The 15,525-nt window shown below is 31.7% G+C and overlaps 1 protein-coding gene across 20 annotated transcripts in view; it reads right to left on the bottom strand.

Annotated features, from left to right (window-relative positions):
- Positions 1-589: 589 nt before the first annotated feature.
- Positions 590-15,525, bottom strand: part of LOC111053621 (glucose transporter type 1) — a 220,459-nt gene continuing 205,523 nt past the window's right edge. For 15 of the 20 annotated variants that reach the window (XM_039429993.1, XM_039429998.1, XM_039429995.1 and 12 more), the window contains 2 exons: positions 14,283-14,366; positions 590-7,787 (listed from right to left, as the gene is read on the bottom strand). In XM_039429993.1, the coding sequence (XP_039285927.1) occupies positions 7,672-7,787; positions 14,283-14,366 (200 nt within the window). In that variant the 3' untranslated portion in view covers positions 590-7,671. The remainder of the gene's footprint in view (positions 7,788-14,282; positions 14,367-15,525) is intronic. The other 5 variants (XR_005571519.1, XM_039430003.1, XM_039430005.1 and 2 more) reach the window with 2 other exon arrangements.

Here is a 15,525-nt window from a genome sequence, read left to right as displayed (position 1 = left end):
AGCTAACTCCAACATTGTGAATACCCCTAATAAGTAATCAACATAAGTACAGTATATGGTATAGATCTATTTGACGACGTATATGAAACGTGCATTTCATCATAAAGTTACTCAATTTTGTCTAAAATTTGGAGAAAAAATGTTGGTCAGAATTTAATTGACATGATTTTAGTCTCAATTATTGAGATTCTTGTCTGTTTGATTTATTTTGCAGATTACAAGACTTGATAATAATAATAGACAGATCTGATTTTGTAATAAAAATATGTTGAATCTGATGCTGACTTTACAGGCAACCAAAGGCCTGCCTCAAGGAAAAATCTCCATCAAAAACTAAATTTTCCTTAAGATTCCAAGTTTTTCGTTTCTAAATTTTCTTTGAAACTAATCTTGGGTCTCACCGTTTCTGATTCAACAAAAATAGGGAATCACTGGAGAGTTGTCGGTCTATAGTAGTGAATATTATCGAAATCTATGATTTGTAAGACCTATATAATTATGATAGAAAAGATCCTATATGATTATAAGAAACGAATCTCCAAGTCATCCGAAATAGGATTGAAGGACCGGACCTAGAATAACAACAAAATAAAGAGATAGAATATTTTTATTGCAGTTTTCAAAATATTTTATACAATTCAACTTGTGACGTCATGCGGAGATGACACTCCACTGTTCTATTACACAACATAATTCTAAAGTTGTTGATTTCAAATGTACATGTCATTCAATTTCAAAAAAATAAATTTATTATAAATATAAATCTTGTTAATTACCATAATAATATTATCGTGATGATAAACAATAAAACAATTAGACTATTGGAAGAATTCTCAAATAATTCTGGAATTACCTGAATTGAGACGAATAATATAATAAGATCAGTAAAAAACATGTACAGTAACAACATTTTTAAACAAGTTATCACCAGTTTCATTAAAATCACAAATTTATAATATAATAATCTATAATAAATAGTCAATCAATAACCAATTTAACATACGTAATACTCATATAATATGTACAGAATTATATTTTTAGTAAAAGTTGCGGATTTAATTTATTATAATGATGCGCTTAGTAAAGTAAATCTATAAGAAATTATTGTATTTTATTCAATTATTAATTTATTTATTTATTGAGGAACGTCTAATTCCGCGCACCCTCACCCATTTACCTGATTTTATATAATATCTACATGGCTGTCCTAGATTATATTTATATGTATATATATACTTTTATATATAATTATGATAACTAGAATGGTTTATTCTCAATGACACACACATTACATTAGTCAACCTCGACTTCGATATTAGAAAAGAAAACAACGTAAAAACTTTCTTAAAATGAAATCGATCATCATTATGTTATAATGTATGTTATATTAATATCGATTAATTTCCTAGTAATTAACCTTAAGTAATTAACAATATTTACATTTAGAATAACTTTTCACTCAGCAGTCGGACTTAAAACTTAGACTGATAGCAATAGTCCCTCCACTTTTCCTCAATGATCTCGTTTTCTGCGCATGCGTCAATTCATCAATCATTCACGAAAATCAAAGACCCAGTGATGAATTACATGATAAAGCACTACAGCATTTGCCCAAGTATTGATTACAATATATATAATATGATACAGTTTTAAACAATATGATGAAACAGTAGTCTACCGTATTGGTTACAAGATATACAATAATATTCACACAAAATGTTTGGTGTCTCTACAAGCAAGTATAGGCTATAGATGTAGAGAAATCAACATTCAGGTGATTATTTATTAATTACCTAGAATCACTAGCAAGACTTATAGTTACAATTATTGCTTTCAGAGATTACAAATCGATCAATCTATGATAAAAGGCAAACTTGAAAGTTTAGTGGACTATAATGCGTGTGATATTTATATTAGTAAAAAATTAATTTCAGTACTTTACAAGAGAAAAAATATCCTGGAACTAGTAAAACCAGAAAACAATCTTAGGAATATATTTTTCCATATTTAAAACAACACCACTACTCTAGATAACGTCTGTTATATCAACTGCATCCAAAACAATGTAACTTATCTTAATTTAACCGGTGATTTACAAAAACTATTTTGATCTTGAATCAGATTATCACTGCTACTCAGCTTATTAGCGAAGGCTAGCTCAAACTTATCGATCTATTGGTCTATTCCAACATTGTACTCAACATAAATTCACATTATCAAGGTAAAATGTGAATAGTTAAAAATTACTTCACAAACAAAACTACCCATAACAAAATATTCCAAAGCAGCTAATTAGCTACTTTTAATAATATAAAATTCGAACAACACAACAAGAATATTTTTTTGTTAAAATTGTGCAAGATAATTTCGATTTTCAATAAGAAATAGATTAATATTGAGAAGTTTTTTATTGTAGAATTTATTACCTTACACAATATTAACTTCTAGCACAAAATATTTTTCGAATGCTTATTTTCAAGTTTCGAATATAAAAAAGGAAGGATACGCCTTTTTATCCATTGAAATTTCGTTGAATCAATTATTATTATTTAAAATGTTTATTCATATAAATTTTAAAAAGTACAATATTAATTAAAATTATGGCATGGAATGATGCGAAGTCAATTGAAATACAGTAAAATTTCTTAAAACCGTTGAGGAATGATATGTGAAACAATCAAAATGCAATGGTTGAGCAAACAAATTTGATTTAATGAGCTGTTTGAATATTGTCCTAATAAATGGAAGTTTTCAAAATAGTTATTACAGTATTATCATCTAGATTTACAATAATGGGAAAATAAATTGCTGTTAATTCGAATAAAATCTAAGAATATTCATAATTTTGACTTTATAAATATTTTTATATTGTGATCACTCATTACTATTCCTTTGAATGATCTATCCGGGTATTGCATATTATCAAATAGTCCAATAGGCGATAAGGTAACTCCTTGTATGCTACCGTACCCCTAACCTAGAACTTATGAGGAATTCATGATTAGGATAGGATAGGTACTGATAGAACCAACTCTATTATTTGAAAGGATATTGTCTTAACGTATTGCCTACCTAATTATAATTAGTTGAATACAATATCTTTAGAAAGACCTTGGATGAATACTGATCTCTTGAATAATAATAATTCGTGATGAATTATGCTCAAAATAAGATGAAAATGTTACCATGGACTTCATTATGCGTGAAAATTTATTCAATAGGGGTAAAATCAGTTATCTTTTTTTAATTAAGCATTAAATATAAAAGTATGAAGTGGTCAATTTTGCATACAAGTTGAAGGCTCTGGTCCCAAAAGGTGGAAAATTCCAAAATATCGCTCATTGTAAGTTATTTATGATAAGAAAAAGATTAAATTGATAGGAGAATAAAGCCAATCTGGTAGAAGAAAATCATCTTTAGAATATTGAATATCAAAGATAAGAATAATGGAATTAATATGTTTTCCTACATTGTATCATGGAAACATTTAAAATGCTCTTTGAAATCCTTGAACCAGATATTTAATAGATAGAATTAGATATTTAATTTTTTTGACAAACATTAGGCCTACTAAACAAGTAGATAAGGTATCTATGGTAGGCCTATGATTCAGACTGACATTTTAAAATAAATATTTGAACCAATTTAAATTGATTTTCTTCATTCATCGATTATCGATTCCATTGAGATTTGACTGAGACCCGGAGTGTAAACTAGGCGTAATTATTATCTCATATATTAAAAATATTTTTTTCTAGATTACGGTACTAAGTCATTCAAGTCATAGATGTTCGTTAGAATAGTATAGTTACTAGTCTAATTTATTAATAAAAATCGAATACTCAGATATTTAAAATCTGAGTTTTATTTTACTCAAAATAAATAGTTAAAGCCTAAAATTATTAAATTACAGCAATGACAATCATAGGGAAGACAAACGATTTTTGAAAATTTTATTAATTATTAACTCTTGAACAATTTAACAGTGGTTAGCAATTTTTGCAAATTTGAGTTGAAATGTGTCATTCCTCACTGATACAATTCAAACTTACTCAATAGAATATTCACATAGCCGATTTTCTGATCACTTTTCTCAACAAAATTATGCATTTTAAAAATATTCCAATAATTCAAATTACTTTTATTAAGCTCACACTTGGGAGTAATAATTATTTATAAATAAATTGTGATGAATAGGCATGGTTGTACAGATTTTATTTACAAAGTACAATACCTAATATTTTATGAAATGAGATCAATTTCCATTACCAACATAAATGAAGCTGTTCTCGAGCTGATACTCAAGCTATATTTAGTAAAAGTGCCTATGATTTGTACACCACAGTAAAAGAGACGTGATTTGAATAGGCTATACTATGTGAATAATATTTGAGAATTTTGGTAATCATTATATTCTGTCGAAAATATATTTCTATGTTTAATGCTTTTTACAAGAGAATCTTGAGTAATAGAACTACTCCAGCTAAAATAATGAATACAATCATAACGATTTTCAAATATTATTAAAGATGAATCCTAACAAAGCTGATAAATCTGTCTGGTAACAAGAAGAAATACATTTTCTTAAAGCATTGAAACACAATTAATTTTTACCTATATTTTATATTTACTGGTTTATATTATAGTACCATACTATATCAACCTCCAAGGAAATTCAATAATAATTAAAACTCTTCCAAATATGGAGCAACAAAAATTGTCAATTTCTTCCTAGAGAGCGACAACTAGAGGCAACGTTTCCAGTGTTTCTCGCACTGTGTGGGAAGCAACAAAGATTTTGTAGGAAACAAGGATTCCCAAAAAATTCACGACAAAATGTTGATGTGCTTTTCAAGAAATTGGCAACAAATTGCCGCAATTTCTTGATCATAACAAAAAGCTCGATTGAAAACTCTGTGTAAACGTGGCTTTTTACAATATTACTACATTATTATTTTTTAGACTTGGATTGGGAATATTATTGGTGGCTATCCTATTGTATTAAGCGAACAATTTGAGGAAATGAATAAATAAATATAAACTATAAATTCAATCTTTCATTACAAAATTTCTATGCTTTTACACTAGAGAGCAAAGCTCGGTTCCCTGATATTATGATTTGATATGAGAAATAAATTTCTCCTTGTCACAGACAGACACACCGCTCACTCTACTGACCTAACCTCACCTAAACCATCCAACCTAACCTAACCACACACACACAAACACACTTCCACGCATGCGCAGAAAACGCACCGACACGAGGCAACAAACTTGTCCCTACATTATTAATTGTATTATGTATAAATCGTAATTATAATCTCAATTAAACTAGTTAATAATTAAGGTCCGTTGTTTTATTTAGTGAGCAAATCCTGGAGAGAGAAAGAGAGTGTGTGCTAGAGACTAGTAGGTGGGCGATCGGCGGTGGTCGGGCGGCAGGGGGGGCCCCGGCAGAGGGGGGGCCGTTGGGGCAGGCGGGGCTCCGTTGCCGCCCTCGTCGCGGGGGAATCGCCAGCGCGCACGCGCCGCGTAGTCACCGTCACCGTTCACGGGCCGCGCCGTCTCACTGCCCGCGATGCTGCAACCACAGACACAACCACCACTCCTACTACACCAACTTGCATCTTCAGCACTCTCATCACAATCAATAATATAATAATTAAATCCCTCAAATACGATCATAATATATTGTTGTAGTAGTAGTAATAGTTATTCCTCTTTGATGATAATACTAGTGGCAGTGCACCATCTACATTATTAGTATTTTGATTTGGTTATTCTAGTTGTCTCTCATCCCACAATACTATTAAAATCCATAATCCATCTCTGTGTGTCCGTATATATGTGTTGTTGTAGTTGAAATATTATTATTGTGTGAAAGAGATAGGTAATATGATTTTTTGTAGTAGTAGTATATATATAGTAGTAAACAACACACACACATACACACACCATCGTTGTCACACCCCCTAAAAGTTATAATATTTCTGATAAAGCGTAGTAGAATTCCACAATGTGGCAATTGAAAGAGTTTATTGTTTTAATAGAGTTCGGCTGATTAACACAGTGTCACATGGCTGATGTTGACTGAACGGTCACTGGTTACAAGTCACAAGTCTTCAAGTCAGTTTTGTCAAGAAATTTTAGTGGAAAAATAAAGAAATAAGAGAAAATGGAATGATTTTCAGAAGCAAATAATGAGAGGGGAGAAATTAATAAATGTGAAAAAGACAAACTAAAATGGGTTGATTGGAGATGAGAAATAGAAGCATAATTTATTGCATATCTAATATACATGCAATATATAGTTAATTGATGGAAGCATTTAAATCAAAAAAATTATCAATTCAAGTGCATCACGGTGATCAATACATAATGATTAGTAGGATATCAGATTATCAAAACAATCAAAAATGTCTTCAGTGAATGAGAGAATTAAATTGATGCCTCTAGAACTAGCTCAAAAGAGTTCAAACAGATTAGTTTTAGAATAAGATCAGCCAAAGTGCAAGATTGCTAGTTTTGTCATGGGAGCCAGGGAATTGAAATAATTGATTTGCTGTCAGAAGTGGGATGACAAGATGCAGATTTTGCAAGCATCAAATTGATTCAGAAAAAGTATGAAACGTTGATGAAAAAATAATGATTGTACCAGTTCGACTTTGGCATGAATGAGAGAAAAGTGCAAGCATGTTTGGTCATGTTTGGAAGAGGAACTGGTGTTGGAGATGGTAGAGAAAGGGAAAGACATTTTTTTATTATATATAGAGATGGATATAATCCACATAGATTCATGAAGATGGACTCATTTGGATGGAATTAATTGAATGAATCCACATGGAATAATTTTTGGTACATGAAATCCCTTGAATTAGTCAGCATGTGCAGGACCAAAGAGAGCAAGCATGTTGCATGTTCAACAATGGTTAGAGTCAATATACAAGTTTTAAATCATGGTCATAGTAAGAGTCATAAATATCATGGTCATAGTAAGAGTCATGAATCATTGTTACAGTCATAGCATACACACAACATTCGATCATGGTCAGAGTGATAGCACACATGTATTCAGTCATGGTCATATTCAAAGTGCACAGATGTTCAGTCACGGTCAAGTCATAGTGCTCACACAATCAGAATCATGATACTCAGTCATGGTCAGAGTCTTTGAGTCATGATACTCAGTCATGGTCAGAGTCTTAGAGTCATGATACTCAGTCATGGTCAGAGTCTTTGAGTCATGATACTCAGTCATGGTCAGAGTCTTTGAGTCATGATACTCAGTCATGGTCAGAGTCTTAGAGTCATGATACTCAGTCATGGTCAAGTCACTATCAAGTCATAGTGCTCACACAATCAGAGTCATGATACTCAGTCATGGTCAGAGTCTTAGAGTCATGTTGCTTCATTTTGGTCATAGTCACACTACACATTCAGTCTCCGAGTCACGGTCGTTCAGTCACCAGCACAGTCACAGTCATCATCATCATCACGCGGAGGCGGCTGTGGGGGCGGTGGAGGCGGTACCGCCGCCAGGATGACAATGCAGGCGGCCGGCTGAGCGGTCGGCTTGGCGTTGGAGCTCTTCGCCTGCAGAATGCCGACTAGGCGGCCGCGCGCCAACAGCTTCGGCCAGAACATGACGTCATCAAGGACTTGCCATTGATGTCAGACAGCACTGTTTGGGGGGAAGGCCCGTGGAGGAGGCAGGGGAGGCGGGGGGCGAATCGGCTCGCTTCCGCTTCCGCGCTGGCAGGCACCCGCAACAGCGCCGCCTACTGCCGCTGCAACACAACACCCCAGCACACTCATCACAGCTGGACCCTTACTTCACCCTCCACCCGCAACTACTCTTTCCTAGCCAATGCCCCTCTGCCGCTGCACTGTTTCATCGACTCACAACGTTCATTTATTCATACATTCATAGATACAATAAATAATATTGTATGTAATTAATGTATTGGTTTTAATATTTTGTGTAATTGATGTTGTAGTTTTAGTTTTTTGGAAAATAAACATTTATTTACAATATTATTCTTGACTCATTATGAATGATTGGGATAGGAACAACAGGCTATCCAAAATTTTGATGTAAATAGTCCAAAAATAGGTTTTGTTATCACTTCATTTTTTATTTTTGACGTTTGTTAATTTCAATAATAGGCCTATCTATTCATTTATTTATGAAACATGGAAGCAAACAGGATTTCTCCTCAGGATTTATAGTGGTCAGTTTATTTCCAATAAATTCATAATTCATTCACTGATTCAAAATACGCAATTATTTTAATTTTTAATAAAACATTTTTTTTTCAACTACGGTACGTCTTGGAGACACCAGTTATGGAATAAAAAGATAAGCCAGATTTATAGGTAAAAAAATCTATAGAATAGATCACCAAGTCAACACTAATTCGAGTATGAGAGGAACTCTTGTACAACACTATACTGGGCTTTATTAACTTTATCAAATCTTTTTTTTTGAAATTTCATATCGTTAGTACTTTTAGAAAACCAGGTAGCTTGTTATGAAATTTCCTTCCATTGTAATCAGGTTTTTGTTCAAGTAACCTACTATTATGACTGATAATCTGCTCTCGGTTACGGGTATTATATCCATGTACATCGAAATTTTGGTTCATTCATTTATTGTCTAAAACACTATAATCATAATACAATTATGACATTGGAGGGAGAACTAGGCTGAGCCTGTACTATTTCTCTCCAAAAATTTTGATAAAATGTTAATGTTGTCCAAAAGTTAAAGTTATGTAATCGCACACTGCTTCGTCACTCGATTTTCGGTCCAGGAATGATGATTTAAAAATTTTGAATATCTTCATGTGCCTCTAGAATTACTTGTATTTTGACGTAAGATTGTCGTACTTGTATTTCTTCTTGGCTTGAATTGATTTGAGTGCACTTTTCAGTCCAGAAATAAATAAACTAGAAATTTTGAATTTGATTTGATTGAAAACCGAATATAATAGAATGATTACATTCAATAACAATATTGAAAATATTGAGTTATTAAGAAAAATGTTGAACCAGAAATAAAACACAAACTAATTCACTGATCAGTTTTGGAATATTGGGGGAGGATCTACAGAAACAGCCAAAAACTGTTTTTCCACCGAATGTTTTTGGAAATTAATATTGCTTTTAGTGTTGCTTTTGTAAGTTTTAGTTTTTTATCAATGATAACACATAATTTTATTTTTATCATCCAATGTTATTACATCAGTGTCATTTGTATCGTGAATAAATAAATACAAATTTATACTTCAGCATTGCTTTTATAAAATGTTTTACATTATTTTAAAAGATTACAAATACCGTATTTTCTAGTTTTGTATCAAACGTTTTTTAGGAGAACACACCTTTATGTGGGACAAAAATTATGGTAGCAGAAAACTGTGCAGCAGGCTAGTTCACGTCTAGGAAACAGTAGTCATTAAGAAACCCCCAGGACAACAAAATCATCTCACTGATGACACAGGCCACTTGAAACACTACAAGATTTTTGCAACTTTTGTCGAACGAAGAATGTGACTTAAGTTAGGGGATGAAATAAAACATAATTTAAAAAACCATCAATAGAGTTTCATCGAATGCAGGTAAAGGTCGACACATAGCTCTAAGAAAAACTGGGAAGTTGAAGTTCCTAGATTTTTTATCTGATCATGTTTTTCAAGTCTGCACGGTGAATTCTCATTAAATATTTTCATAAAGTTGTAGAAAAATAAGGTTTATTTAAAAGTTGATGAAAAATTGATGTCCTAAACTGGAAACCCTGTTTTTAAATGGTAACTTACATACAAAAAAATCAATTTTTCAAATGTTAATATGCTATAGTGATCATTTATAAACAGATCTTCATGAAATAATAGATGAGAATAACGTTTCTTAATAGTTTGACTTTGTTATCACTAAGGCAAGGTGCACACCAGTTTAGTCAAGACAAGACATGATCAGACACGTTCAGTCACAATACTTCACATAGTTGCGTATGAAGACATGTCTAATTGCAATGACTAATCAATGTGAATTGCATAATAAGCAACAATGTGAAGTATTGTGACTCACGTGACTATTCTTGTCTTGACTAACCGGTGTATGCCCAGCCTAAGGCTAGGCGCACACCAGTTCAGTCAAGACAAGACAAGACATGATCAGACACGTTGAGACACAATACTTCACATTGTTGCTTATGCCGCAACTCACACTGATTAGTCATTGCAATTAGACATGTCTTCATAAGCAACTATGTGAAGTATTGTGACTGAACGTGTCTGATCATGTCTTGTCTTGACTAAACTGGTGTGCGCCTTGCCTTAGTGATAACAAAGTCAAACTATTAAGAAACGTTATTCTCATCTATTATTTCATGAAGATCTGTTTATAAATGATCACTATAGCATATTAACATTTGAAAAATTGATTTTTTTGTATGTAAGTTACCATTTAAAAACAGGGTTTCCAGTTTAGGACATTAATTTTTCATCAACTTTTAAATAAACCTTATTTTTCTACAACTCTATGAAAATATTTAATGAGAATTCATTCCCCACACTGATTCATTCCACAGACTGTGTCTTTTTGTGGAACATTCACTTTATTTATATTTTCCAGCAGATGTATAGTTTTCTTTGTGAATAAAGATTTGTTTGATTTGAGAATTTTATTTTTATATAATATTTTAAGTTGAATTATCCAACTATCCCTAGATTTATTCATAATTATCCGTCAACATGTTGTCCAATGCATATTAAAAATTAAAAAACAAAGTAACCTTTTTTCAACTTTATTTTAAAAATTTCATGTTGAACGGTAGAAAAAGGGTACTCTTATTTTCATGTAACTATTAGCCCTTATCAAGCAAGTTAATAAATAAAAACTCTATCTATAAGTGTATGAATTTTTATGTAGTTGAGAAAGAAGTTGATATAGTGGTAATTATTCATATTAAATGAAAAAGACTAAGAAATTGTCAAAAACCACAGATTTATCAATCTCAGAGATTGACAATGGTGTAATAACCGAAACCGGTCTTTCTAAGTATCAATAAATCTGTGGTCTTTTGACAATTTCTTAGTCTTTTTCATTTAAGTGTATGAATTCATAATTTTGGTACTACACAAACTGTTTTGTTGAAAACCTGAATGTTTTTTTTAAACCAGCAGTCACATTCTTCACTTGATAATATAGACGGAAAACCCTGAAGTGATTGACAAGTGACCTGAACAATCCCTGAGATGTTCAGTTGATGAAGATAATGAATATAGAGACACACAGATACATACAAACAGATATACCTCACCTTATGGAATGTTTGCCACACTCTTGCCTGTCCGAGTCATTTTTGTACGTTCAATAACAAAGATGTCAGCCAAGTGTGCATAATTATTGAAACGGCCTTATTTATACTTATTTTTGCAACGATACAACTATTGTCTGGCTCAATCTGATGTAAGTCAATTGTGATACATTCTTTGAGAATAAACAATTATCCAAATTGAAAATTTATCTATTTAAAGATGATGGTTTCCGAACTGCGATTTATTAACATACTATTTTGACTGTATGTCGTTGTTTAAAACATCAAAATAGTAAGTTATCTACCTATTAAATAATATCATAACATTGACAATTATTGCATATGAAACAGAATTATCAATTTTCATAATATCTTCCACTTGATCAAAATAATGAAGAACTAAATTACAATAGATAGTCCTACAATAAATACTGGTTATTAAATTTCTTCTTTGTCATTCAAGTCTTATATTCAAGACTATGAGGTGATCGCGGTGGAGTAATGTTACCATTAAACCACAGAGCTAATAAGTCAATCTCATATTCAAATGGTGGAATTATTTCAAAATAAAATGTAATTGAAGATAATTTGATGTATCGATATTAATGGATGGGAGTTGAACGTATTAAATATACCAGGCTGTTTAGAACAAAGTACAAAGATACTGAGAAGGTTTTGAAAATATTGAATCTTATAAATCAGTTCTAATATGAAAAATATTATTTAATAAGTGACTTTAAGTGATTATAAATAGTTTGTTGTGGGATAATCATGGATAAAATTAAATGACTGTTGAAATAATCGACAATCATAAAATAGCTCTCTAATTTTAGTATAATTATATTCTGAAGATCTTTTAAAGCAATCAAGTTTTTACATAAAAACATAAAACATATTTGTTCTATTTAATGTACAAAATTTTATATTATTGAATTCACTTATCAGAAATAATACAAACTTACAAGACATGTAGAATGATATTGTGATCTTTCACAAAAATTCAAAGAATGTTCTTGTGAAAATTCTAGAAAGCTCTTTGAGAATTCAAAGAGTTGTTAAAAATTCTTGTAGGTTTAGATTAACACAGAAATTGAATAATTTAAAAACCATTAATCACGATTTTCTCGACTTATAAGCCGTAACTTATCCGAGAATTACAATTGACTTCTAGATTTCCTTCATATAAGAAGTTTTCACTTTTTTGGAAAAATTCAAAAATTTATAAATTTTCTTAAATTACTGTGAGAAAGCAAGTGAATGTGTATATTTGCAACTACAAAACACTGACAGGTGTATTCAAGGTTAATCTAATAAATTTATGTTAACCTTGAGGTGCATTTTCACACAATTATTTTTGTCTCTAAAAATGTCCCACAATTGTGAAATTACAACAGATTTTGCCACAGTTGTAATGCGTGAAATTATTGACAACCACAAAATAGCTCTCTAATTTTAGTCTAGTTGGAGATTTTCTCAAAGCAATAGAATTTAGCACAAAAAATATACAGTTAATTTTCTTGAACAATGCATACAACCAACAAATCTGTCAATTCAAGCAGTGAATCATCCAGTTTTGTCCAAAGTCAAGCTACAATAGTTTGAGCTAAATATACAGTACGATATTTGCAATATTGATTTTAGCTAAATTACTGTATTTGTGATTGACCTTATTACAGTACAGTATTTTTTGTGATTGAGAAAAGTACAGTACATTATTTGTGTTTGGTTTGAGCTGAATATGTTACTGTATTATTTGATTGAGCGGAATAAAGTACAGTAGTTGTGATTCAGCTAAATACAGTACAGTATTTGTAATCAGTTGAAGCTAAATACAGTACATTATATGTAATCAGATTTACCTACATACAGTACCGTATAGTATTTGAGTCCTAGCTGAATACTGGGTGACACAGAATAACGGGAACTTTTAAAAACGCCATAAAACATTGGTGGGAAGGGAAAAAATGATTTTATTCAAACTAATGTAAAGACTTGCCATTTCAGAATTATTAATAACATATATCACTTTTTGACAATTACTTCTTTAAGATGGCTTCCTCCTGAACGAATACACTCTTGAAATCTGTGTTGACGATTCCTAATTATATTTGTGGAGCTATCTCAAATAAAACGTTTTCACAACTTGACCAATAACTGTGGTTGAATCATAACAGACAATTCAAAATGAAATTAACAATATCCCAGCTGAAATGTTGCAGCAATCGTTCAGGAATCTCAACACAGATTTCAAGGAGGAAGCCATCTTGAAGAAGTAATTATTGTCAAAAAGTGATAGATGTTATTAATAATTATCAAATGGCAAGTCTTGAACTTTACATTAGTTTGAATAAAATCATTTTTGCTCTTCCCACTAATGTTTTATGGCGTTTTTAAAAGTTCCCGTTATTCTGTGTCACCCTATACAATACGGTATTTGTGAACGGTTCAAGCTGAATACAGTACAGTACATGTGTTCAAGCTAAATACAGTACAGTATTTGTGACCAGTTTAAGCTGAAAACAGTACAGTATTTGTGATCAGTTTAAGCTAAATACAGTACAGTATTTGTGACCAGTTTAAGCTAAATACAGTACAGTATTTGTGACCAGTTTAAGCTAAATACAGTACAGTATTTGTGATCAGTTTAAGCTAAATACAGTACAGTATTTGTGACCAGTTTAAGCTAAATACAGTACAGTACTTGTGTTCAAGCTAAATACAGTACAGTATTTGTGACCAGTTTAAGCTAAATATAGTACAATATTTGTGATCAAGCTAAACACAGTACAGTAATTACGACCGGTTTCAGTGTGAGTTTTCAAGTTTTTTAGGGACAAGTTATTTACAAACAGTTTGTGATGGTGACTTGAAACAAAAAGCAGCTGATTGGTTGTTATTTGAGGACAAGCGTGCTCGAGTTGTGTGATTGGTCGATAATTTGAGCCAATAATGCCCTTCCTACCTGTAGGTATGCTCGCATAGGCTGAATGGCGTCTTGGATTATGTTTGCTAGATAGGAGTGCTCTCCGCTCCTGGGACCTTGTAACTGTATTCAAATACATTTAAATAAATAAAATTAATTAATTATTGCATACTAATTCAGAAAATAGCTACCAAATCCGTGCTTAATGAGCTTGTAGGATATTCCTGAATGAAATTTCTAAACTATCATTGTCATGAACCACAAGGTTTGACAAACCCCAAAACATCAGTTCCTTCTTTAAGAAGAGAAATAATTTTTTCCAACTTTAAAAACTAAAAGCTGATCAGACAGTTTTGGCTGACAGAGTAAAAACGCTGAGGAGAGGTAGAAGTGGGGCTAGCATTCTAGTCTCCCCTCCAGCCAGCTAGTGGAAAAAGCTTTCCACTTTTCTTCTGAATAATTTCACACGCACTTTTTCATCGCCTACCTACAGAGACAGACCGAGCTGACCCGTGGCTGGACATCCCCTGGTTTTCCATTCAGACCAAGGCAACTTAGGATGGACGTCAACTGTATAACGGTATCGTTCCAATCTCAATTTATTTTTCCATATTGTTTTTAATTTTTAGAAATTCCAAATTAATTAAGCCTTGAATCATGTTTTTAAAACTTCCATATAACTTTCATAGTCATTGGCAACAAGTTTATTTTAATTTTTAAAACTGATTAAATGCTCAAAATTCCATAACCTTCCTTAATTGTTTTGTATGAAAATAGATGTAGGATAACTAATTTTATAAAACCAAAATATGTTAAAATTCACATTTAAATCTCACAGAAATTTCTTCTTTTGAATAAAATAAATCTGTCTCCTCAAAAAAAATGTTTTTCTTTCAAATTCCAAAAAACATCTAGTTGCTCTACCATCAAATGCTACGCAACAACAATTTACAGTGTTCCCGTCTGGGAACTGGTGGATCGCCCCCTTTTCTTACTTTTACCAAACAGGTCACCAATCATTTATTACAAATGATGGAGACCACTGTTCAATCAATTTAATATTACACCATATTCAAAACCCACTTATATTGAGGCTTCAAGTGAATTCCTACAGGGTTAGAAGTTGTCAAGCTACTTATTCAGGCCATATTACGTATTTGATGATCTGTACCGTTTATATTCTTGGAAAATTTTAAGCTACTCAAATCCGTTTAAATTACTGGAGAACTTCCAGTTATGATAATTAATATTAGTAATCAGTATTAGTAATTAGTGATTAGTA

The sequence above is a fragment of the Nilaparvata lugens genome, chromosome 6 (genome assembly GCF_014356525.2).
Source record: "Nilaparvata lugens isolate BPH chromosome 6, ASM1435652v1, whole genome shotgun sequence".
Taxonomy (NCBI): Eukaryota; Metazoa; Arthropoda; class Insecta; order Hemiptera; family Delphacidae; genus Nilaparvata; species Nilaparvata lugens.
Note: the sequence above shows the minus strand (reverse complement) of the source record. Positions and strands in the feature narration are given on the sequence as shown.